The sequence below is a fragment of the Gavialis gangeticus genome, unplaced genomic scaffold, assembly GCF_001723915.1.
Source record: "Gavialis gangeticus isolate Ggan-Ray unplaced genomic scaffold, GavGan_comp1, whole genome shotgun sequence".
NCBI lineage: Eukaryota > Metazoa > Chordata > Crocodylia > Gavialidae > Gavialis > Gavialis gangeticus.
This window is the reverse complement of record NW_017728973.1, coordinates 635161-661024: the sequence shown is the minus strand read 5'-3', so window position 1 is coordinate 661024 and position 25864 is coordinate 635161. Positions and strand designations below refer to the sequence as shown.

At 49.7% G+C, this 25864-nt stretch overlaps 1 protein-coding gene across 2 annotated transcripts; it reads left to right on the top strand.

Annotated features, from left to right (window-relative positions):
- The first annotated feature begins 69 nt into the window (after nt 1–69).
- Nucleotides 70–24372, top strand: LOC109289490 (glucose-6-phosphatase-like). Of its 2 annotated transcripts, none has more exons than XM_019505534.1 (5): nt 70–104; nt 18157–18266; nt 20457–20562; nt 22317–22432; nt 22992–24372. In XM_019505534.1, the coding sequence occupies exons 1-5, from the start codon at nt 85–87 to the stop codon at nt 23501–23503; spliced, it is 864 nt and encodes a 287-aa protein (XP_019361079.1). In that variant the 5' UTR covers nt 70–84; the 3' UTR covers nt 23504–24372. The 2 variants fall into 2 exon arrangements, with proteins under 2 accessions (XP_019361079.1, XP_019361070.1); XM_019505525.1 differs by lacking the exon at nt 70–104 and adding an exon at nt 14730–15035.
- Nucleotides 24373–25864: the final 1492 nt, after the last annotated feature.

Below are 25864 nucleotides of genomic sequence, written 5' to 3'. Positions count from 1 at the left end.
GTTCTGAGCAGAGATTAATCAGCCCTGGCCTTGGCTTCTGTGGAAAGTGATCCTTCTGGCTCTGAATCAGAGACCCTTGCACATATGCCCCAACACCCGAACAGGTACATGTTTGTCTTGTGTGCGCAGCATGCCTTGTGTCATCCTGGGCTCACCCTCCATGGGGCATGCCTCTGAGGCATGCAGAGTGTCCCACAAAGAAAGGCCATGGGTCTGGAGGTTGTGTGAGCCTCAGGGCAGCGTGTGCCTCTAGGGCCTAGACATGTTCCCGTGCATCGTCTTTGTGCGCCAGACATTGGCCAAACCATACCTGCAGCCCAGATCAGGAGTCCTCTTGGGAGCCTTTGGTTGTGCCAACCTCTCACTGGGGATGGGCTGGCACTTGTTGATTCAGCAGAACTGACTGTGCTGCCTGGTAATAATGAGGTACCCCTCAAGTTTCCATGAGGAGGCCAAGCAGCATCAGCCCCACTCTCCTACCCCACCCTCCCTCCCTCTCCCACACATACCTCCCTCTCCGTCACACCCATACAGCAGTCCTTGCTCCACGGAGAAGATCTGGGTCTCAAATCTGCCATGAAGTCCCTGTCCCTGAGCTGGTCTCACCCTGGAGGGAATATAGTTCCTGATGTGTATTTGGGGAGCGTGGAGCAGAAGGTTTCCTCTTCCAATCAAGCCCTGGGAGCTCTCTGCTTTTGTTATAGGAATATTTTACAGCCACCACCTTCAAAATCTGGACCTTGCCCAAGGAGGACTGGGCACACATTGACAAGGCCAGTCTGTCAAGCTAAGTGGCACACAGATTCCTTGTTTCCTGTTTTCAACAGGGACTGCGCTGTCCTGGGTAGGTAGTGGCTCCTCTCTCTCTCTGTTCTTAGTTCAGCTCCCAAGCCTGGCCCAGCTGCAGTCAGGAAGGATCCTTTTCCACCCGGGAGTGGGTCATCAGCTTTGCTGCCCTGGCTGTCTTGTCCCTTAGGGTGCTTACACTGGTCCTGTACAGAAATTTCAATCTCACTGATGTTCATGTTATCAGACCTGGGCTGTGTGGTGGTTCCTACAACCCATCTGTACCATGGGTGCGCTTCCATGACAGGTGGAGTCAGAGTCACCTCCAGTCTCTGTCCTGCCGCAGAGGCTGTGAGGGGTCCCTAATATGACAGATGCAAAGGAAACCTCAGTGGATTAGAGCAGGGGTGTCCAACTCATTTGGCCCTGCAGGCTGGATCCAAGCTGTAGGTCTTCTTGTGGGCCAGACAAACTGCAAGTGGCAGTGTTAATCCCCATGGCTGCCAGGGCCTCTGAACTGGCATGGCTCCAGAACCCCCCACTTGCCCGCCCCCAACATTTTTCCCATTTTAGTCACCAACAGCAACTAAACCCCCCAAATTCAGTGGCAGTTTGGGGAGGGGGGTTGTTAAGCAGCAGCAGTGCTAACCCCTGGGTTCCAGAGCTGTGCTAATGCAGCAGCTCTGGCAGATGCAGTGACAAGGTTCACAGGCCAAATCTGGTGTGCAAGAAGCCCTGTGGGCCACATGACAACCCTCCCCCCCGGCCACCCACTCTGAGGTTCAGATCCAACCTGTGAGCCATATATTTGACACCCCTGGTTTAGAGTGATTTGTCTTTCAATGTAGGGATAAGTGGGCCATGTGCCCACTGAAGGGAGATGGAAGAGAAGGCTGACCCAAGGACACAATGGGCTTTTATCACCCTGCTGTCTGCAGGCCTGAGTCTCTTCACCCTTTCTCCAGGGCTGGCAGGGTAAATACCATGATCACCAGGTCTCTAGTGGGCTAAGAGGTGGTTTTCCCAGAGTGAGACCTGTCCCTTGCACTGCAGGCATGCTGACCCCTGAGAGTTTCCCCAAGTGTGGGAAACTCAACTGCATACTTTTGTGGCACTAGGGGACTGCTTTCTTGCTCTCCCCCTGGCTTGTTCCCTGGCCTTTTGGTTAACAGCAGCTGAGACTAGGGGGCATCTGAACCCTAGGGTCAGTGAGCTTGCCTATAGGATGTCAGCCACAGATTTGGGGAGTATCTGAAGCCCCAGACGGATGAGTCTGGGAAGGACAATACTTGCCCAGTGATAGAGCCATATGAACTTGAACAATTAAGCTCTGCTCAGTCAAAATTGGAACTTTATTATTGGGTTTTGCCCAACAGAATTTGGAACTGCTTTGGCCCTTGAAACAAAATTTAAAAATACAAATAAAATAAACAAACCTTCCTTCAGTCTCTCACAGCTGGGGAAGTGTAAGCACTGGGTATCCAAGAGATAGGGATGGGCAGGAAGTTGCTTTTTCATGTTGGATGGACTAGCACTCACATTCTTAGAAAACACTTTGCAAAGTGACCGGCATGTTTACAGGACAAGCTCATTTGGACTCTGCTCACTATACTGATGCAGACGAAGCCTGGGAGTGCCAAACACACCAATAGATACCAGCCCTGCTCCCCATTCTTTCTCTGTGTCCCCCAAGCCCCCCCGTCCAGCTGGGAGCTCTTCCAGTTAACTATGGACACAGAAAACACAGACAGCCCCTCTTACGAAGGATATTGCAGCAAATTCAGGAGCTGGCAGTGTTTCCAGGAGCTTGAGTCTCTGGCTGCTTTGCTGCATGATAACTACAGCTCTGGGAAAAGTAGAGAACATGCTGTCCCAAATCTGGCTGCTGTAGTTTCTGGGACAAAGGTTGGTGTGAGGCACTGGAGCTGCAGTGAGTTCCTGTCCTGTTATTTATTGATCTGCTCTGCAGCGAGAGAATAAGGGGCTCTGGCATGCTTGCATTTTCTACCTGTGCATTGGATTTTCATGTGCTATACAGCAGGAGCTCTGAGCACTCTGTAAGCAGCTTAACAAGTTGTCTGTCCTCTCTGGGGTGCACATCAAGGGGCGCTTGTACACATGACAGGGGTATAATCCCCAAGGTTTTATTCTGTGCCCCTAAATGGAAATGGTGGGGCATAGAATAAAAACCTGAGGACTAAACCATTTCATTTTTTCTGTCACATTATGGTGAGGGGCCCACTCCTTTTTTTTTTTTTTTTTTTGTTAGAGCAGGAGCCTGGCTGTGGCTGAGGGGCGAGCTGCCGATAGGCAGAGAACCCCCTGAGGTGAGCTGTGGAGGGCCCTGGTCCTTTCCTCCGCAGCAACGGTGGGCTGCTAGTGGGCCAAGTGCTGCTCCAGCTCAGAGGCAGCACCTGGCTGGATCCAACTCTTCCCTGAGCCCAGTGGGGCGTCCAGCACCCCATGCATGACCCCTGCTGTCTTCTCGCCATGTGGGACCACATGGGAATGGGCTGGCTTGCCCCTGGGGCAGTGCAGAGAGGTGGCAGGCAGGCAGCTGGATGTGCTGACAGCCAGAGCAGGCAGCAGGAACAGTGCATGTAGTTCTGGAAGCTCATCGAGCCCCAGCTTCCCTGAGCCTGCCTGGGCTTCCAGCGTCCCCCAGCACTATCCCCGCTGCCTTCTCTGGCCACCAGCACACCCAGGCACCCTTCTGCCACCTCCCTGTGCTGCCCCAGGGGCAAGTCAGCCCCTTCCCAGGCAGTCCCAGGCAGTGGGAAGGTGGTAGGGACAGTGCACAGGGGACTGGAAGCCCCAGCAGGCTCGGGGAAGAGTTGGATCTGGCGAGGTGCAACCTCCGAGCTGGGGCAACACCTGGCCTGCTAGCAGCCTGCCTATGGGGGCCCAGATGTAGTTTAGTTTGCAACCATGCAAAGTCATTTAAAACCCCCAAAAGTCTTGCACGTGCACACTGTGATGCCATTAAGCTACACAAAGTGACATTTTCGTCCTGCATACATGTTAACGGTGTCACATGTACAAGTGCCCAAGGGGTCTGCACTCTCCACCCAGAGGCTATTTCTGTCTCCTGTAGCTGTTCCTTTGGTAAATGCTTTCCAGCAATGAGAGGCAGGAACCAGAATCTGAGTAATGAGCATCCCTGGGGGCTCTCCAAGCTGGGACTGGGCACCTACGTGTGTGCCTTAGTGCTGCCTAACTCAGTCCTGCTCCAGCATAGGCCCAGGCCACACCAAAGAGAGTCTGTGTTTGGTAGCATTATTTTTCCTATTCTTTCAGCATGGAAGTGTGCATCAGCTTTATAAACAGCAGTGCTGCGGTAGCTCCCAGCCCTCTGGACATGGCTCTCCAAATGTTCTCCCTGCTGCCTTATTCCTGCTCTGGCTGGGAGAAGAGTCCTCTGTTCTGGCTCCCTCCTAAGTCCCTGCTGCATGTCAGAGGGAAGCCCTATCTCTGCTCCCTTGCCCAGAAGTTCCAGAGTCTATGTTTGGGCTATGTCCAACCAAGATGCCTAGTAAATAAAGAAGAACCTGGGGAAACTGGTATTTTGTGGACAGGGAGAAATCATAGCTTGAGCAGACAGAGCAAAGTTGCTCCTCCTACAAGCTGTGGAGCCAAACCCCATTTTCCCCTCCATTCCTAGCTTGGCTTTGCAGGAGCTGCTGCCCCTCTAGCTTCTCTTGTGTCCAGGGAATTCACCCAGGATTTAGGCAACAAAACTGAGAGCAGTAATGCAGATTCGGTGAACTGCTAATAGGCCAGACCTTACCTCCCCAGTCTCAGAGAAATAGGTTTACTGACCCCAGAACACATCTCTCAAAATGTCTTCAGTTAGGCCATTTCTTGGGAAATTGTAGCATCAAGCCAAGCATCTAGTTCTTCACAGGATCAGGCTAGCCTCAGCCGTGCCATTTTATAGGTGGGGTGCAGAGGAGGGCAGGTCACTCAGCAGGACAGTGGTGATGCTGACAAGGCAGCTCTGGGGTCGAGGGTTCCCTGTTCCTAGAATCTGTGAAATGCCAAGTTTGGACCTCTGAAGATCGACACTGTGGATGTGGAGCAAGGAAAGAACTTCCCTATAACAATGCCTCACTGCAATGCAGGAGGCTTGGGTCAGTGGCCCAGGGACAGAATCTCCCTGTGATAAATGTTGCAGCCAGCAAGGAAAGGCTCAAAAAATACAAGGCCTGTAACAAGCTGTTATACAACTTCCTTGGTGGAATGTGCAAGAGTCTGACTCCTGGGAAAGCACACACCATAAACAGCGATAAGGGACATAAATGGGCTAAGTGCAGAGCAGAGGCTGGGAGCTGGAGAGAAAGATGTGGCTCTGGGAAGCTATGAGATGTGATCTCCAATGACCTGGGAATTAGAAGCTTTCCAAGCCTTAAGATCAGTTTCCTCCCACTCCATCTTGAAGGGGAATTGAACAGAGACCAGGCCAGACCGGTTGGATACTCTAGCACCTTGGAGTGCTGTGTTATGCAAGAATGAAGCAGTGCAGATGCTGGAGGCGTGGGCACCATTCCCAGACCCTGTCAAAGTTCCTTAGTTGTTGAGACACTCCAGTAGCCTTTCCAGCAGACCAAGCATGTCTGGCAGAGAGATTCTGGGTTTATCCCAATGCTGACTCTGTTTTTCCATGGGAAGAGGCTTCTAACTCCTGCCTGGGAAGCCAAGTAGGGCTAGTACACTGCCTGGCACTGTCTCCCTGAGCTGCTGTGAGAGGGGAGTCCTGATCGCTGGGCCTGTGTGAATCCTGATCATGTTAGTTAAGAATTTAAAAGTGAGGAAACAACCAAAGCAAGACATGCAGCATTTCACACTTCAGGGCAGTAGGGACTTGGACTCAACCATCCGGGAGAAAGGATCTTTTAGGGATTTGGGGTGAGAAAAAGAGATAATAGAGGGGCCTAAGGGGCCAGGATTTCTGGTTCTTGGCATCTCCATCTGGGGCCCATTAAGATAACGGTCCATGGGTACATGAGTGACTTGCATGTGGGCAGCATACAGCTGCAGAGAGCAAGAGGTACTTTGCACAAAGTGTGTCTGAGTGCTATAGTTCAACAGCAGGGGAGTGCCTGCTGGTTTTTAGGTTCTCAGGCTCTTCTCTCTTGGTCCTCAAGGTTCTGCATCAGGACCTCTGGGTGTTTTCAGCCCTGCTGTATCTACAAAACTCCCATGGACTTAGGGGCAAGTGCATAGTGTTTTCAAGGGCAGGATGGAGCACAGCATGCTCTCCTTTCCTTGTGCATGTGAGCAGGATGACAAGTGTTGACATGCCCCTTGTGATACTCCAGGGTGCTAGAGTACCCAACCAGTCTGGCTTGGTCTCTTTTCAACTTCCCCTTCAAGATGGAGTTGGAGGGAATTGATCTTAAGGCTTGGAATACTTGTAATTCCCAGGTCACCTGGACATGGTCCTCAACAGATCGGTTTCCCCAGATAAAATCCAAGTCCCTCTCCATGGATCAAGTCTGTTTTCACTCACATCCCCTCCCCACAAGATCCACTAGACCTCCCCAGACCCAGTCCAGACTGCATAACCACTCATGGCTGGCAGGGCCCATGAGGAGGAAAGCTGTGCCTGTGACTATCGTGGAATCAAGAAAGCAAAAGCTCTCATTAGTTTTGTCTTCTCTCAGTGCTCAGAACAGGTCATAAGCACGCGGAGAGGGCCACAGCAATCAATAGTGTACGTGGTTCATTGCCTGGCTGAGCAGCCACGTCCTAGGGAGAAAGCACTGCACTCTCAGCTTGTCTGTGCATGTGGGTTGATCTTAATTTCTCATTAACATTCGTGGCCCCTCAGTGTCCTGCATTTACTTTTGCCTCGTGGGGCTGGCTGGATACCTCCTTGCTTATTGCCCATGATTGATATCTGAATCTTGCATTGGCGCTGAGATTGCAGAAGCAGCAATTCACACTCAGGAAATGAACTGATTCCTTCTTGCCCGCTGGCTGCAGAGATCATTTTCTGGTGTCCAACATTTTTCTGCATTGAATTAGAGATAGGGAAAGGCGAACAGGACATGAAATCCGTCTGTCTCCATGGCAAGAGGCACTGCTCAGAGAGCACGTGTTTAGATCTTGGCGCAGGGTACAGAGTTGGTTGAAAATAAGTGAGGAGCTAGAGGCTGATGTCTGCTCAAAGACAACTGGGTTGGTTCTCTGCTGGGGGCATGTTGTCTAGGGAGGCCAAGGCACTAGCACCACTCCTGTGGTGTGGTGTTGGTAGCAGGGAAGGGGATATAGCTGGAGAGGGCTAGCATGTCTGCAGGCCTTTCTGGACAACAGGGCCCTTGTTCAGCATCTTCCTGTTTATTATTATACATATCTTGGCACCCAGGCTCTGTCTGGAGGGAGGGAAGGGTCATGTCAACCCCCCTCCTCTGGCTTTCTGGTAGCTTGGCCAGGAAGGACACCTGAAGAATTCCCTCTAATGAGACCAAAAGACGCTATTGCCGAGAGACTCTGACCCATCCACCCCTGTTTTCCACATAGAAACCTCACAGGGCAAAATCCTCATAGATCTTTTTCTAAGAAAACTCATTTTTGAAGTTAAGGCCAAGTTCCTTGAAATGTCTTTCACTGCCTAGAGCTGCTGTCATATCAGGGTTGCTAAGACAGCATTTGGGAAATTTGCTTTGCAAGTTTATGCCTGTGTAAACTTTAATTTCCTTTTGTGTTTGTGGAGCAGAGCTCTCATGGCCATCTCTCAAATTCTGCTCTTCCTCTGGGGCAGGCAGTGAAATTGGGCTCCATGCTTAGGCCAAATCTTGTCACATGCTTAGGCACAAACAGCTGGGCTGCTGAGCAGGGGAACATGGACCTGAGAAGCTTCTGCATCTCAGGGAGCTCCAGGATGGAAAAATACAGCTAATCCAGTGGTGTTTGTCTTGGGCAAGTGCTAAGAAGCCTGGTGCAGCATAGACACAGTGACAGCCACTGTCCATTGAGCTCACAATCTATTCACACCATTGACAATGAGCAGGATTTAGGGTTGCTCAGTGGACAGGGGGTTACATTCATTTCACTGCAGTACAGTCAGGTATAAACAGGGAGAAATTCCCCTGAGTCTTTTCATTCCTCTGGGGGAAAATAACCCATAGAATCAAAGAAAATTAGGGTTGGAAGGGACCTCAGGAGGTCATCTAGTCTAACCCCCTGCTCAAAGCACGACTATCCCCAGCTGGATCCCACCAAGTCTCTGTAATTCCAATCATGTCACAGCTCTGTAACATGGCTAGGACTTCGAATTCTTCCTGCTTGTTTCCCAGACTCCATGCATTCATGCACAGATCCTTGAAGTAACTAGCCAATTGCCCTACTTTCTCAGGAAGAATAAGAATACCTGCTCTGCCATTGCCCACTCCTGCTTGCACTTCCTCCAGGTCACCCATTTCCTCACTGACCTCATGGCTTTGGTCTCTACTCCCTTGGTGAACCTAGTTTAAAGCCCTCCTTACTTCTCTAGTGAGCCTGTCTGTGAAGATGCTCTCCCTCTCTTCACCAGGGGGATCCCATGTCTTCCTAGCAATCCTTCTTGGAACAGTACCCTGTGTTCGAAGAAAACAAAGCCTTGCTGATGACACCACCTGCACAGCTATGCATTAATCTGCAGGATACGTCCGCTCCTTCCCAGGCCTTTCTCCTTGACTGGAAGAATTGAGAACACCATCTGAGCCCCCATGCCCTTTACTCTTGCACCCAGAGCCCTGTAGTCACTTTTGATCTGCTCAGGGCCTCCCCTAGCAGTTTCATTGGCACCCGCATGGATGAGCAGCATTAAGTAGTAATCAGAGGGCCAAATGAGTCTTGGTAATCTTTCTGTGATATCTCAGATCTGGGCTCTGGGCAAGCAGCAGACCTCCCAGGACCAGAGATCAGGCCGGCAGATGGATGCCTCCATCCCCTGCAGAAGAGAGTCTCCAACTACCACCACCCATCACTTCTTCTTGATGGTAGTGATCTCAGTCTTTCCAACCTTCGGGATGCCTGGCCTGGACGCCTCCACCAATGGAACATGCTCCTCCTCTGTTGCTAGGGCTCCATATCTGTTCTCCAGGCAAACTGCTACAGGTGGAGATGAAGACATCTGCTTGCTGCCAAAGGTCACAAGCTTTCAGCTTCCACCTTCCTGGGAGTCCATGTCCCTCTTCCTGCCTTTGGCAGTCCTTCCTCCACAGTCCTAGAGAAAGGTCTCCTCCAGCATTGAATCAATGAAGTCCCCATGGCAGAGGATGCTTTGGAGCCTCGCCACCTCCTCCTGTAGCTCTCTTGCCTGTTCCCTGAGGGATACCACAAGGATGAACCTCTCACATCACAGGCACTCCCCCACTTGGCTGTCACTGCAAGGAACCTGCAAACTGCAGTCTCCACCACAGTGCCAAACCAGGACCTGGGTGGAAATCTTGTCAGTGAGTGGGCCTGCCTGGACAGATACCTTACAGATGCAAGCAGAGGATGAGTCGGTAGTGGCAGTGGCTCTGGCATTGCAGTGTTTTCCACCCATCTCTCTGGATCCACTGCTTCTCTTTTCCTGCCCCTCTCTTCAAGCAGACCTTCCCTAGCAAACTCATCTGTAAGCTGGCCTGTTCACTGCTCCTTGGTCCTGAAAGGTTCCTTTTTCTCTGCTTCCTCTCACCAAGCTTATGGTGAAGGAAGTTGAGAGAGAGTTTCCAGGCAAACTCCCTAGCAGACTCCCCCTCACTTGGGACTCTAGTTAAGCAAGGGACTTAAGGATTGGTCTAACTCCTGAGTTTTAGCTACTTACAATAAATATATGTAGGTTAGCTACTTTTAATCAAAAGAAAAAGCTTACTTTAAACCCAGTATGCTCTGTGAAGAATGTTAGTGGAATTTGGGCAGGACCCTAACTTTCAGCGGACACAGCTTCTCTGCCCCAGCCTCACACAGGGCCTGACAGTGTGTTGCCCAGAGCACACAGAGACATTTCAGCTAGCCAGGGCCTGGCTTGGGAAGGATACATAGTCCATGAGTTTGGTTGGCTCCAGACAGTCTTGGCAGTGTAGTGCTTCCATCACTCGCTGTAGCAGCTTTGTGGAGGTCCTCTACAATACGTTGCTGTGAAAGCAACAGAATTGTGCAGCCTTTGGTACAACGTTGGGCTACTCCATTTCTACTGGCTGCACTAATCCTCCTGCACTATGTGAGCTGGAAACTGTTTCATAGTTTCATAGTTGGTCGAATCGGAAGGGACCTAAGCAGATCATCTAGTCCGACCCCCTGCCATGGCAGGAAAGAGTACTGGGGTCAAACGACCCCAGCAAGGTGTTCACCCAGCCTCCTTTTAAAGACCCCCAGGGTAGGAACCAGCACCACTTCTCTTGGAAGTTGGTTCCAGATCCTAGCCACCCTGACTGTGAAGTAGCGCCTCCTGATATCTAGCCTAAATCTACCCTCTGCCAGCTTGTGACCATTATTCCTAGTCACTCCTGGTAGTGCTCGGGGGAACAGGGACTCCCCCAGTGCCTGCTGGTCCCCTCTGACTAGTTTGTAACAGGCTACTAGATCCCCCCTCAGACTTCTCTTGTGGAGGCTGAACAGGTTCAGGTCCCATAGCCTCTCCTTGTGGGGCCTGCCCTGCTGCCCCCTGATCATACGAGTGGCCCTCCTCTGGACCCTCTCCATGCTGTCCACATCCCTCCTGAAGTGCGGCACCCAGAACTGGATGCAGTACTCCAGCTGAAGCCTGACCAGTGCCGCATAGAGGGGGAGGATCACCTCCTTGGACCTGCTTGAGATGCATCTGTGGATGCAAGGTTTGGTTGGGACTGTGGTGTCCCTGTAGTGGGGTCTCTTCCTGATCATGCCCCAAAGTGACCCCAGTACTAAGAAGTTGATGGGACTGGCTCTGCCTTACCCAGGGATTCCATGAGTGAAACATTTAGCTCTCAATTGTGGATACTTCTGTGGATCTTTCCTGCCTTGAGCCCCCCTAGTGCAGCAGGCAAGATGGTTCTTGGGTGAATCACCATTATCAGCACATTTCTTCTGATAAGGATTTGGCATCTGGGCAGTGCAGCAGGCAGCCTCCAACACCCTGTCAACGTAGCATTGGAAACTCAACCAAATGACTTCACTGGTTTTATGCCAAATGGGTTTGGTCATGCCCGACTCTGAGTTTGGATATCAAGGTAGCAGAGGTAGAACCTGTGCCAATACCTGAGGTGCCTGCAATTAAGTCCCTCACAAGGCAGCATAGGAGCCTAATGAACTTACCTAGGAGAACCTGGGTGCTCAGGAATCTGGCCTGTGAAGACAGTTGTGGCCCACACTGCTGCACCCAGGAATATAGCTCAGTGGTCTGTTTCTGCAGGAAACAGAAACATCTTCTCTGGTTGTGGTTGCCCCTCAGCCCTTCAAACACTAGCTGAGCATCCTCATATTGCAGCATGTGGAGGTGCAAATAGATACAACTCCTCAGCTCTGATTTAGGCTAGTGCTTTCAATACAACAGTGGAGAGCCGAGTCTTATCATCATTACTTACTCTACACCACGTCCAGAGGGAGGGCCAGGACCAGGACCTGCCATGCAGAGAGCTCAAGAGCAGGCTGACCTGTGCCACTTCCAATCCACGTGGTAACACAGAGCTGGGACAGTGATAGGGAGATGAAGGCAGTGCCTTGGCACTAGGTTCTGGAAACACAGCAAGGCAGAGAAGCAGAGGTATAGGCAGGAATTGTGTAAGGTAGAGCCTTGAAGGTGATGACCAGACATCTGAAGCAGTGGGGGCTACAATGGGGGGAAAAATCCAGTTAGAGCATTGGGCAAAGGAACTTTTCAGTAGCAGCCTTTTAAACTAGGGATGGGACTTCAGGGATTCACAGGAAATAGGAAAGACTGAACAGTGGCAGACAGGGCAGGGATTGAGGAGACACCACTGTTCTGATGGGGTCTCAGGGTGCTACTGCAACACCAAGAGCTACGGCGATGAGGTGGAAGATGCAGCCAGGGCATGATGGCAGGAGAAGGCGGGAATGAGGAAGAAAGGGCAGCTTAGCCAGGGTCCAGCTAATGGATAGCAGAATGGAGAGGACCTGGCAGTTGCTTGGGCCAGTCATACTGAAGGGATACTGAGCTTCCAGGGGAGAAGTTCCTGTACTCTGTGACTTTGGTCCAAGGCCTCTGCCTCCCCATCCTCTTCCTGGCAGGCCCTTGCTGGCCACTGCTGCTGCTGTCATTTTGTGGAGATAGGCTACTCAAATAGTGGTGCCATTCACAGGAGACAACGAAGCAACTCTGCACCTAAACAAGGTGATGTCAGTGAATGGGGAAACAGCATGAGGGGTTAATGATTGCCAGCCAGTGAAAAGGCATCACTTATCTCTCTCAGTGTGAAAGTTCAGGTCAAGATCCTTGAACCGTTCAGCTTGTCACAGTCAAGCCACGCACGGGTCATGTCCTGGGGAGCTGGGCCCTGCTAATAAACAATAACTGGGACCCGCAGACTTGCTGACTGTTCCATCATCTCAATCCCAAACAGACGGCTCCCAAGTGATTGCTTCAGCTAGCGGCATCACCTGTTCTCACAATGCTTGGTGCGCTTGGTAAAACCCCAATTCCTAGGGTTGGGTTTATGAGAGATCTCAGCTTTCTTCAATATAAGGCAAATATCTAACCTTCCTCCTTGTACAGAATCATAGAAAAGTAGGGCTGAAAGGGACCTTAGCAGGTCACCTAGTCCAACCCCCTCCTCTAGGCATGATCACCTCTGTACAGACCATCCCATAGAAGCACTTGGCTAAGCTAGTTCTAAAGCTGCAAAACAATCCTGTTGCCCTGCTACAGGGGTGGGCAATTATTTTGGCTGAAGGGCCACTTAACGAGTTTTGGTGATCTGCCAAGGGCCGCATACACCTTTTAGAAGATATTATTTAAACAAATAATAGATTTAAAAAAGTATAGTAAAATCAAACATCTACTACTACAACATTTTAATTTTATTTCAAAAAATAATTTTAGCCCTGATTTATATGTTTTTGAATAGTGTATATGCATAATAGCTCAAAATAAAGCCTTACTCTTGTATACTGTGTGTGTGTGGGGTGGGGGTGAACGTGCATCTGGCGAGGTGGAGAGATAGGGGATATGGAGGGGATGTGGGGTGTTGGGGGGCTGTGGGATGTAAGTGTGAGGGGCTGCCTGAGTGCTAGGTGCTGGGAACTGGCCAGGGGTGGGCAGAGGAAGGGATGGGGGCAGGGGGCACATGCAGTAGAGCTTGCCTGGGCAGTGCAGTGCAGGTGCAGTCCTCCCCCACATCCAGCCCATGGCTGCCCCTGCAGTGCTCTGCATGGGACCAAGCCCTGCCCTAGACAGCCCGTGATGCACTTCCATTAGCGCCCACTGGACAATCCCAGCCCTGGCACTAGCCCCAGCCAGTATGCATAGCTTCCCAGCAGGGCTGCCCTTGGTGCAGTTGCATGTGTCCTGGTGCTGCACCAGGGCAGGCAAGGTGGGGGAGAAGGGAGAGAAGCTGCAGCTGGGCAGCTCTTGCTGCAGAGTTTGGGGCTCCAGCTCCAACTCCAGCTCTTGGCTGCCTTCCACCCAGTCTGCCACAAGTAAAGCAGGAGGATGAGGGCACTACTAGTGTCCTGCACTTGCAAGTGTTATTAAAATACACTCAAGTGATGCAAGGAAGAGAGCCATTCCCCCCCACAACCCCATGCCACATATGAAGGGAAAAATCCCATCAGGCTGGGAAATATGACTTTAAAGGATCCTGAAACTGTAAGACAAAGGGAAATGGTCAAAATGGATTATTAAAAAGGTCTCAAGATCTTAAAAATATCTTATGATTAAAGGCCCAGGTTGTGGTTTTCATCACGTGATGGGGGATGCCATGGTGCGGTCTGCAGATCGCAAGTACATAATGAAAGGACCCTATACAGACATGAAGGCAATTTATAGAGCAAATTGGTGGATGTTGGGAAAATAAACTGTCCTGAGGTAGTTCAGGACCTTCAGCTGCTTGTGCAGATTATCCCCCAGAGCTCAGCAAGGAGCACTGGATGTGACTTGTAGCAACTCTATATTCCATAAATGCAGCTCAGCCTAAAGCAAATCACTCTTGTAGTTGGGGAAGTTCTGAGTTACCCAAGGACCATCTTGCCTACTGCGCTACTGCGGGCTTGAGGCAGCAGAGATCCACAGAATTATCTACAATTGAGATCTAAATGGTTCAGAGTTTCACTGGCTATGTCTACATGTCACCCTACAGTACACCTCCATATGGCGCACTACAGCAACACAGCAATCACATGTGTCTACACGTGATCGCCAGTTATGTCACTGTAGTGGCACACTCCCCAGCTACAGCGCACTACTACAGCGACTTCGATGCAAAATCTAAGCATGTGCTGCCCACATGGCGCAATAACCGCCCGTACTGTTCTGTGTTTTAGTACTTCCAAAAGGAAGTACTAAAACATGGCACAGTCGAAACATCACCATATGGCGATGTGTAGACATACCCGCTGAGTTTCAGTGAATGTCTGTATCTGAAACCCTTCATTAGGAAATGAATGATATTATGGAAGTTTGGAAACCCAGGAAATCTTATCAGGAGTTGGAAAAAAATACGGAGGGTACAGAGTGGGAAGCTGTAGTTGCTTTAAGGGACAATCCTGCCTCACTTAGCTGTACAGTTCCTACAGCATGGGGAGGCCCCTGGTTCTGCAAAGGGTTAACAGTGCCCAGTGGCAGAGCAGGGCACACAACATTTTGTTTTTATCAGCCCTTTTTTTTTTGCTTTTACGTAAGTTTCTCCAAACATGTTTGCATCAACTCCTTCCCGGTGATGCACCTTTGACAAAAGTGTTTTTTGGGTCCAAAGATCAGTGCTGGAGCAAGTGACCTACAGGCTGCAAACAAGCCTTGCAGGGTATAAATCCAAGCCAGAGAGCAGCCGGAGCACAGTAGAGACCAAAGTCACTCTGTGCTTCCTGCTGACACTGAGGTGCTGACAAGAGACAAGAATGGAGGCTGGAATGAATGTCCTGCATGATGCAGGGGTTCAGGCCACTCGCTACTTGCAAGTGAATTACCAGGGCTCCCAGGACTGGTTTCTCTTTGTCTCTTTTGCCGCTGACCTGCGAAACACTTTCTTCATCCTCTTCCCCATCTGGTTCCACCTCTGTGAGACAGTGGGCATCAAGCTCATCTGGGTGGCGGTGATTGGGGACTGGCTCAACCTGGTTTTTAAGTGGTGAGTAGTACCCTGTGCTGTGCCTGGCCCTGCTGTACTAGGAGCACTTGCCTAATCCCTGCTTGTCCCTTTGAGGTGATTGCTGAGGAGTATTTTTCTATGAACTACTAGGCAGGTTGAGGGTAGCTCCAAACTGGAGCTTTCCAAAGCAAACCTCTTTAAAGTTTTCAGGATGCAAATTTCCTTCCAGAGCAGCAGCAGAGTGAAGACCTGAACTAGCTTTACTTGTTCATTTTATGGGATTAATGCAGACATTAGCTCTAGATGGGCTTCTCTTAAGTGGACTTCATTTCCCCCCAGCTGTAAAACAAGGTGACAATATTTGCCTTGCTTTGTGAAGGGCACTGAGATCGGTGGATGCAAAGTGCTTAGAGCTTATTACATTACCACTGTTTAGAGAAAAGTGAGTCTGTTTGTAGCTCATGATAGAAAAGGACATAAAGCAGGGGTGGATATGGGCAGGGAGGTGTGTTTGGGGGGCCAGACACTGCTTTGGGCACAACCCTGCTTACTTTAGGGGTGCATTTCTTAAGGAAACTTCTTCCCCAGAGCTGGTGTCATCTTGGGGATGGATCCCAGTAGGGAAAAGATTAGTGTGCATCTGCTGGTGAAGTTGCCATGGGAGTCAAAGGAGGTGTGTGGCAGAATGAGCTGGGAGCAATGATCAACCTATGGATAAGTTTATATACAGGGTCTCAGGCTATATCCCTGGGAGACCTTCCCATCTTTGGGCAAGGCCTGCATGATCGCTTCTTGGCCTTTTGGCTATTATCAAGTTAAACATCATGAGCCAGCACCAATATGAAGATAGCTACTTGAAACCACCAGGTAGAAGCGGGACAGAGGGGATGAACTGAGAACTGCCCTCGGGCACCATGAACTGAAAAAGACTGCTGACCAATTTGACCTCCCCCCCACCCCCCCAAAAAAAAACAAACCACGCTTTACTAGAAGAGGCAATGCATTAGTTCTACCCAGCTCCGCAGCGCCTGTATAGCTCACATGCTTCAACAGGGCTTTTTGCATTTTTATCTAAAGCTGATTCAATCAGCTATTAGATATAAGCACCAGAAAAACCCTTCTGAAGCACCCAATCTATACAGAAGTTGGGTGAGCCAGGTCAAACTAACACCATACCTCTTCTGGGCATGCGCTGGGCTCGGCATGGGGGCATGCTGAGTTTAAATAAAACACTGTTTTATTTTGGGTTTTTTTTTCATCTGTAAGCAGCCTTTGAATTTGCCCCACCCCAGCAACTGTACAGCTTATACTAAAACCATCATCTCAGTATGTCTAGCCAGCTTACAACTCTGTATCCATGCAGTTACCATGTGTGGGGTCTCACCTTGCTTCCTATGAGACACTATGGCACTGGAACTTCTTAACTCCCTATGCCACAGGTTAAGGCAGGCTGCATGACTAATGGCATGTCCTAGTTTGCATCCACCTAGACCAATTAAGTACCATGTAGCTACTATATGCCAGGTCCTACACTTTCTTCAGTCTCTACAAAGTCATGTAAATAATTATTATTTTTTAATGTTCACTGATAGTGTTTTAAACCTTGTGTCCTGCTGCAGGGTCAGACCCATGTGAAGGGTGTGGGAAAGGGTTCACAAGTGACCACGTAGACTGTGTAGTTGCTGGTCCCAGCTGCATGCCTCTGCATTGCACTGAGTGAGGTGGCAAAGGGAAAGTCCACGGCAACTCTGAGCTAGTCAGGGCCTCTTTGCTCATGCTGCCAACTCTGGTCCCTGAGACATGGAGAATGCCCAGTGCCACACAGGGGTGGATCCGTGGGAGGTGCTGTTGTACCCCCTTTGATTCCTGGTCTACCCAAAATTTAAAACCCACTGGCTGGCAGCGGCAGCAGCTTTTCTATTCAAGGAGCAGTAGGGGAGTCACTTGACTTTATAGCCCATTTTAATCTACCCGATTCCTTCTGAACACCTTATTTCACTGTCAAGATGCACAAGAAGCCTATAATTTGTTTTACGAATCTGAAAGACATGTGCATTTAATTCTAATGACAACAACACTAAGGAAACAACATCCTTTGATTATTTTTACCTAGTTTATCATCATTTTTATGATATAGGCTAGAGCAAATTAATGCACATTCCCATGAAGTTATATTTGTTTTTGCTTTGATCTTAAACTGAACAATATAGCCCCAGACCCCTAGGGTAGCTTTCAACCTCTGGTCCACCCCCCTGGGGATCCACTGACTATGCATAATGGGTCCACAAACAATGACTGTCATCAGTCAAAAGTTTGTGAATACCCATACTTAATACTCAAAGGGGCTGGCACCTTCATTCAAAATTTCCAAAGGGGTCTGCAAATGAAAAAAGGTTGAAAACCACTGCCCTAGCATGTTAGTAAAGCTTCTAGTTTATTTTTACCTGGAAGAAAATATGTGTTGTGTTATATGTGAGGATGCACTCACACCCCACCTTTTCAAAAGCTGAGATCCACCCATGGTGCCACATACATGTATAGACGGGACATGTACAAACTCTGGTGGGAAGGTGGGGGCTTCTGTGTGTTTAGTATTGCCAGCACATTTATTGCTATTAGCTAGAAAACGTAAACTTGAAGAAACCAGAGGTGGGTCTTTCTTTTTTCCGTGCCCCTCCCCAATTTTAGCTGCTTTGGTTTCCCTGAGGAATTGATGTGAGGAAAGAGAGTATGTAAACCAGGGTATGGAATCTCTCAAGCATATTTTAACAACCTTTGCAGCAGCAGCAGGACATTGGCCACCATGGTCCCCCTGCTTTACGTGTGGCTGGTTAGGGTGTTATGTCTTGTCAGGGTTGACTGTAGTTTTGCTAAGAGGTTAGACAATGCATTTGCATAGGATAGTTTGGATAGACATGATCCTTTCTCAGGCAGAGGGTTGGACTAGATGACCTCTTGAGGTCCCTTCCAGCCCTACTTCTCTATGACACTATTCTAAAAGTCTTTCTTGGACCCTATGTGTGTGAATACCTCAAATTTGGCCCCGTCATCCCTTCCCCAGTCCCTGCTTGCATGCCAGGGCTTAGGTGATGGGGTTTGAGCCTGCTTTTCTTCTTGTGTGTCTAAGACAACTAGAGCCACCTTTACTCTTGTGTTTCAGGATCCTTTTTGGGCAGAGACCCTACTGGTGGGTCCATGAGACCAATTACTATGACAACACCTCTGTTCCTGTCATCCAGCAGTTCCCTCTCACATGTGAGACTGGCCCAGGTGAGGCATCTTCTAAAACTAAACTTGAGAGGGGAGTAAAGGGGTAGAACTGTGCACCACAATTTATGCCAGTGGGTAGCATACGGAAGAAAGTGTGCATGTGCCAACCAACTGAGCAGTTGTCCTGGGAAGGAATGGGGGGCTATTGATATCTCTATGCAGAGCAAAGGTTCATGATTCAAGCTGCTGGCTTCAGAAATTCATATATGTATGAGGGTGAGGCAAAGAGCTGTCACAAGTGCTGGCCTGTGATATCACTAGTACAAAGAAATGTCCTCCAGGGATGGACACAGAGAGAGAGAATGGTTTCAGAGGACCAGGCACTAGCCTAGGTTGGTAGAGACTTGGTTTTAATCCCCTGCTCTGCCACAGACTCTCTGTGACAAAGCAAGTCACTTAGGGCCAAATGTCATTTGGCACTTAAATAGCTTTTAGATTTTATTTCCATCTGTGTAGAAACATCCTGAACTAAAATGGGGGAGGAAGTGAGAGGGAACAATTAACCTCTTAGCCTAGAAGCTTAGTGAAGGAAGGACACTCAGTGTCAGGGAGAAGGTCCTGGCATCTGGCTTCTTCCTCAGTCAATTTCTGCACCTTGCAAATGGTAAATAGTGAAGGGAGAGTTCCTGTCCAGCAGGAGAAGAAGGATAGGCCCAGAGCCCTTCCATCACAGCATCCACTTCACTGAGCCATGCTCCCTTTGGCTTGCTCTTTGCTTCTTGGCACCACATATCTGCCTTTCCTGACTGCCCAGTATGCCATCTTCCAGAGGCATACTGTAGTCTCTGCTTAGTCTGTGCCCTAGTGGTTAGAATCATTTGCTAGGAAGGAAAAAATGGAGTTTCAAACCCCTTCTGGGTGCAAAGGGCCCAGAGCCTTGATATTCTGCTCCCTGGGCAAGTACCCACACTAGTGGGCTAACAGGTGGATGGATCTTCTGGTGTCAAATAATTACAACCTGTGGCTTTTTCTCCAACTAAAGTTTCAGGAGTTACCTGGCACTATGCAGGCACTCGGAAGATTCTCTTCCACCCCCGAGCTTAGGCAGTAGCAGTGCAGCTTTCTGAGACTGTGCAGAAGGGAGGCACAGCTAGACTGGTGCATACAGAACTTTATCTGCATAAGCACCAAAAAAAATTCCCATACACTGCTACGTAGGTGATACTTGGGGGGGGGGGACAAAGAGTACTTTTGGATTTGGCCTTCGGCTATACCTCCTGTAGTCTAATCCCAGCTTCTGCTGGGTGCCATTTCTGTAGCTGCTACCTTCACTGAATTTCTGTAGGATGGTGGGAGCTCAGGCTGCCTAAGGGCCAAGGAGTTTTCAAGTATTACAGTGATTCCATCCAGGTCCCCAGTGCATGAGTGGAGCTGGCACTGCCATATCTGTGTGGGACTGTACCACAGGCCCTGGGGAATTCGCAGAGCTCTCCCTGCTCTGAGTGGTCATAGTGCTGTAGGCTTATTTCCCATGCTGGAATACTTAACTACATATTTTGTACTTAGACATTTGTTCTTCTACTGAGGACCATATTGATCATCAAATATGGGGTCAGGAAGGAATTTTTCCTTAGATCAGACTGGCAGGGTCTGTGGAGGATTCTCCCTTTCCTCTGTAGTATGGGGAGAGTCCTTCCCTTAGATTCTTCTGAGTGTATCTGGGATCTTGGATATTGTAGAATCTGCTTCCCTGTCATTGCCGTGGCAGGGCATTGGGAGTGCCCTGGTTTCCCCTGCTTCTACCCCTGTTATGGGTAGACTGCCATTGAGATTCCAGATGCTTTGTCTCATAGCTGTGAGTGGGGTGTTGAAGTGGCAATTTGGGGGATTTCTGTGGTTAACAGTTGCTTGCGAATGCAAGGGCCTGGACTTGATGGCCTAGGAGACCCCTCTCACATTCCACATTTCCCCCCCACCAATAATGCCTTATTTGTAAGAGTTCCTCTTCTTCTCCCCCACTCCGAATGCTACAAGTGGAGAGGATTCTCACAGTGCCTGTCCCTACACTGATGAATCCCCAGTGTCCTGCTGGAATTGGCTGCTGTTGTGCGGCAAAGTAGGCCTTTGGACTTCCAGCTGAGGGATCCTAGAAACCTGGGCACTCTTTGCTGTTAGTCTTCAGGGAAGAATGTTTCTAACGTGCAAAGAACAACCAGAGAAAAGCTAATATGGGCACTTTCTTTCCCCTAGGAAGTCCCTCAGGTCATGCAATGGGTGCAGCAGGAGTTTACTATGTGATGGTGACAGCCATTCTTTCTGTTGTTGTGGGGAAGAAACAGCCAGCATTTAAATACTGGTAAGCAGCATTTGGACAGTTGCATATCTTCAGGGTAGAGGGAAGCCCTGAAGGTAGGGGAAGGTGCATTCTGAACCAGTAAAAGGAAGTGAACTTTCAGGCACTGACAGTTGTGCAGCTCCCTGCTATAACTCGTGGTGCTTTGCAGGAAGTGCCATGAGTTAGTGGTCTCCTGACCCAGCAGACATTGGCTGTTGGTTTGGGGGGATGGGGGTTGGGGGATCAGACTGCAGTTTGGAGTGGATATGTGTCTGCTACTGCTCTCCTCTACCCCTGCCCCTCCCCTTTCCCAGCTCTGGTGCTGTCTTCAGAATGGAGGGGGGAGAGGGAGAGGCAGAGGGAGTTCAGTCTGAGGTTTGCCCAGCCTCAGCTAGAGGGTGGGGCAGGTGGATTGGAGCCCCACCCCCCACCTTGGGAGGGATGGGGGAGATTCAAATGCACCTGCCCCACTTTCCAATGCAGGCTGGGCAAACCCTACACAGAAGTCCCTCCCCTCCCTTCTCCCCCTCCCATTGTGCAGTCAGCAACAGGGGCAGCATTGGGCTGCTTCAGCCCAACTCTGCTCCTGGTGCATGTTGATAAATATTAATAAAGGTGCTCAACTTTGGAGCACCTTCATCTGAACCTTCATGTAATGAAGCTTCAGATTGTCATGCAATTGGGCATTTTTAAAGCACTCTGCAGCCATGCATGTCAGTCAGTGCACAGCAGTAGAGCACATCAGGGGCTTGATCATTTGACAAACCATCACTTCTGTCAATGCCCTTCATGCATCATGTAGCTGAGCAGTAGAACTTTCTGTTGCAGGAAGCAGGTAGCACAATGGCTCTCTCATACACACTTATATATCTATATGCAAATGCTTGCCTACAGGCCAACATGTAAGTGCTGAGCAAGAGGTTTAAAAGGCTGGTAAGGGCTTCACAAGCACCCATTGAATTGGAAGCTAGGCCAGCTAAGGCCATAGCAAAAGGCACTACATTGTGTCATAAGGTGTGCTACAGCGTAGCAATCACGTGTCTACATGTGATTGCCAGCTATGTCATTGTAGCAGTGCATCCCTGGGTATAGTGTGCTGCTACAGTGATGTAGCAGCAAAATTTACCTGTGTGCCATGCGCACAGCGCAGTAACCACCTGTACTGCACCATGCTTTACTACTTCCAAAAGGAAGTAGTAAAGCACGGCAATGTGTAGACACACTCAAAGAGAATCACAGCTCATACTTCCTACAAGCTGGACCCCTTGTACTGGGACAGAATCATTCCCTCTGTGGTACAGCCTGACCAAAGGCCTGGCTCAAAGTCCTTCTGTTGACTCTGGTGGTCTTTGACTGAGGCTCCACTTGGGTTGTGGGAGTGGCAGTGCTTTGTGTTACCTGAACTCTGTCCCAGTTGAAGTCAGCGGGATCTCTGTTGTTACTCGCAAAGTTAAGTTAACATTGAACTTTTGGGGAAACCCACTCCTGGATGTTTTCAGTGTGTGTTAAAAGTGGCATGTGGCCTGGCTATGGAGTGCAAACCCTGGACCTCCCCAAGCTTCCTTCTCTGTGGGTTAGTAGTACCATAATCAGTGACTGTCAGGGTTTTATGTTATGATTGTTTACTCTGCTGTCAGGGGGAGGCATTTCAGAGATCCCAGCCTTCTTGCTCCTACCCAGACACTGCAGAAAATGCGTCCCTACATCCTTGAGCAAGAACAAGCTTTGCTGACCCTACTGGCTTTGCCACTAACTGAACTGTCTCCCCATTGCAGGTTCCTGCGGATGGCATTGTGGACAGGGTTCTGGGCAGTACAGATCTGTGTCTGTCTGTCCCGAGTCTTCATTGCTGCACATTTTCCTCATCAAGTCATTGCAGGGGTCATCTCAGGTCAGTACAGTCAAAAGAGCTGCCTTTTCTTCCTGCATTCTAGTTGATAGCTACCACGTCCACCTGCAATATTACATAGCCCATACCCTGGGCAGTACTCATCAGTTATATTAGGTTGGATGAGGATAGTCATGAAGCTGCATCTGTCCAGGTTTGCTATACAATTACTGCATTTGCCTTTCCAGAGAATACACAGTATGGTACAAGTCTTTAGAAAGCTGTAGCCTCCAGGCACTTCAACATAGTGATCCAGGTCATGCAGATAGAACATTACATGACTAATTACAATGGTTGGCAGGTTTTTCTGGCCAAAAAATACTGTTTCGAGGTATGCAAATGTAGGAGGCTTGGGACTCTGAGGGGGGAACACAGTATGTCAATACCTAAAGTAGGTAAATAATATTTTCTCTCCATGCTGAGAATAGGCACAGCCACCTGAATACCACTTATTCCCTGGGATGACATGACACCACGGTGATAATCATGGAGATGTGTGTGGCAGAATTATGCTTTCTCATTCTGACTGGCTGTTTCTCCTTTCACCCTCTGCTCCCTGCAGGCATGGCAGTGGCTGAAGCTTTCCAACACATCCACTCCATTTACAATGCCAGTCTCTGGAGATACCTGGGCACAACCCTCTTACTTTTCAGTTTTGCCCTGGGCTTTTACCTGCTGCTGAAGACTCTTGGTGTTGATCTGCTGTGGACCCTGGAGAAAGCCAAGAGGTGGTGTGACCAGCCGGAGTGGGTTCATATTGACACCACACCCTTCGCTGGCCTCCTCCGGAACCTGGGCATCCTCTTTGGGCTGGGGCTGGCCCTCCACTCCCAGATGTACATGGAAAGCTGCAAAGGGAAGCAGGGCCAACAGCTGCCCTTCCGCCTGAGCTGCATTGTGGCCTCACTTGTTGTCCTGCACCTGTTTGACTCTTTCAAACCGCCCACCAAAGTGGAGCTGCTGTTCTATGGCCTGTCTTTCTGCAAGAGTGCAGCTGTGCCCCTGGCTGCTGTCTGTCTCATCCCCTTCTGCGTCTCCCAGGTCCTGAGCCAACAGGATAAGAAAGCTGTATAAAAGGAATTGGAACTTGGGTATTTATATACATCATGGGTGCCGTGTCCCACGAACAGAAAGTTAGGGCCCTTGGTCCCCCCACCTGTGTCTGGGTGCAAGTGCCAGAACTGGATCTAGTGAGTCCTGGGTCAGCCAGTGCTACAGCAGATGCTGGCTTAGACCCAGCCATGGCCATTGCTTTCTTATCACCAAATCTGCACATACTGACTTCACCCTGGGACCAGCCCTGTGTGGCTCCTGGGAAGTCCCTGTCTGGCTTACACAGCAGAACTGCCACCTATGGAACTGATCTTATGATGCAGGTCAAAATTTAGAGACTGGGATACGTTCATATGCAGGCTGCATGCACAGCAAGCCCCACTGCCATGAGAGGGACACTGGATACAGCTCCTCTCCTGTCCCTCGGATGGCATATGTGATAAGGTGAACACTGGAGCCCTGGGGCCAGACTATAGCAGGTGGAAGCCCCTGGCAGCCATCACAATTTCCCTAGAAGATCATACCAGCTCCTTTTGCACTCTCAAGATGACACAAGCTAACCTCAGCCCTCCCCTGGTATTTGTCATGTGAGGAGATTGGCATTGCCAGGGGTGGAGGGTGCTTATGCTTGCATGTTATTGGGATGATTGATCTGATAGCTCCTCACTGAGGACCAGAGGCTGTTTACAGGAGAGTGATGTTTGGAGACCGAGTGTGAAAATCTTAGCAGAAAAGCTCCTATGTGCCACCAGCCCTGGGGCTTGCCAGCTTGTGTTCCATCGAGTACCCAGCGCCTAGCAGTTATCTTCTGTGTAAAGCAGCATGTATACATGTGTGCCTATATGTAAACAGAGGGCATTTTATTAAATTCTGAGGTGGTTTCATCACCAGAGGTGGTAAGGTGTTTGGATTGCTCCCCTGCTTCAGGGAAATCCAGCCCTCACTTTAGATTCAGTTAACCTATTATAAATCATAGAGGGAAATAGCTCTGGACTTCCCTATGCTGTCCCCTCAACAATGCTGCCCAATATTCCCAGTGTACGGTAGTGGTGAGAGGGAAAAGAGTCTTGCTATCATGGGTTCGCTCACCATCACAGTGACTCCTCTTTATTACACTGTTTTTTGCTTTATGGGGTGCTAATCAGAGCAGTTCACTCTCCGTTCATCTAGCCACCTCACTATGAATATGAATGACATTCATAGTGGGGCTGACCAGCAGAGCATTTTGTTTCATTCTTCAAGCAGGCATAGTCAAGGCCATTGTACAGAATTAATCCTTAGGGAAGTTCCACTTTTCTGTAGATGTTGGTAATTCAGTTCTATCCCATAAATGAATCATGACAGATACAAACTCTTGGTGGTGCCTGGGTGCTCAGTCCAAAAACATACCTGAGAGGTCTTTTGTTTTTGCCTGAAATTCTGGGGCCCAAACCTGAGTTGCCACCAGCACAGCTTCTGAAAGGCAGGATTAAAAGGCTGGGGTAGCACAGCCAGTTGTTCACAGGGAGTACATGACAGTAGTGATGCAGTCCTCTGGAACTGCTATTTCTGTTTGATTTATTAAAATATCTCTAAGCCATGAATGGAAGAACTGGTCTCCCCCAGAGCAGGCTCTGGGAACATCCCACATCACCCTTAGCACTGCAAAGTGGAAGTGTCAGCCACCACAGAGCTTCCTGCTCCTGGCTTCAAATCTTTCTGGGTAATGGAGAGCAGACTGGCCATATATCTGCCCTGTCTTGGGCAGAGTTGAGCTCCTCATCCTTGGAGTGAGACAGACAGGCATTTTGCTTTCTTGGGTGCTAAAGGACAGCAAGGAAAGGGTGACCCCTGGGTTGGGCCTGCACAGGACAGAAAACTCAGCCCACAGGCTGTCAAGCCAGCACCCGTCCTTCTAAAAGCATGAATGAAATAAACCAAAGGCAGGTCAGGATGGGGGAGGAACTAATGTGATTCATCATTAGGGCTATGTTGCCTGACCAAGCACAGAGGCACACAGGTACACTGGCATAACACACTTCAGGCATGTCCCTGGCCACTTAGCCTGTTTGGTCTCAGAGGCCTTATTTTTAATAGGGTTTGGCTTTGTCCCCAACTAGCTGAAAGTGCAGAAATGGCTCCCAGGCTTGAGGGAACATCCAGGGGGATCAGGCAGGAAGGAGGAACCCACCCACTGATGCTGTTGACACTGTCCCCAGCTGAGTTTGGCCCCTGCATAGCCTGGCTGGAGCAGGGCAAGAGTGACTCTGGGACTCTCTCCACTCCTGGGTCAGCCATGGGCAGTGGGAAGAAAGGCAGCAGTGGGCACAAGAGGGAGGGAATAGGAGGGGACAGGAGGTGCTGCTGAGTATGGGGGGGGGGGGGGGGGGGGGGGGGGGGGGG

Bases quoted from the DNA above. Each gene is read 5' to 3' on its own strand.
- LOC109289490 (XM_019505525.1), top strand. From the start codon at position 14,806: ATGGAGGCTGGAATGAATGTCCTGCATGATGCAGGGGTTCAGGCCACT. The intron at 20,563-22,316 runs GTAAGCAGCATT...TCCCCATTGCAG, and splicing joins CAGCCAGCATTTAAATACTG to GTTCCTGCGGATGGCATTGT. The intron at 22,433-22,991 runs GTCAGTACAGTC...TGCTCCCTGCAG, and splicing joins CATTGCAGGGGTCATCTCAG to GCATGGCAGTGGCTGAAGCT.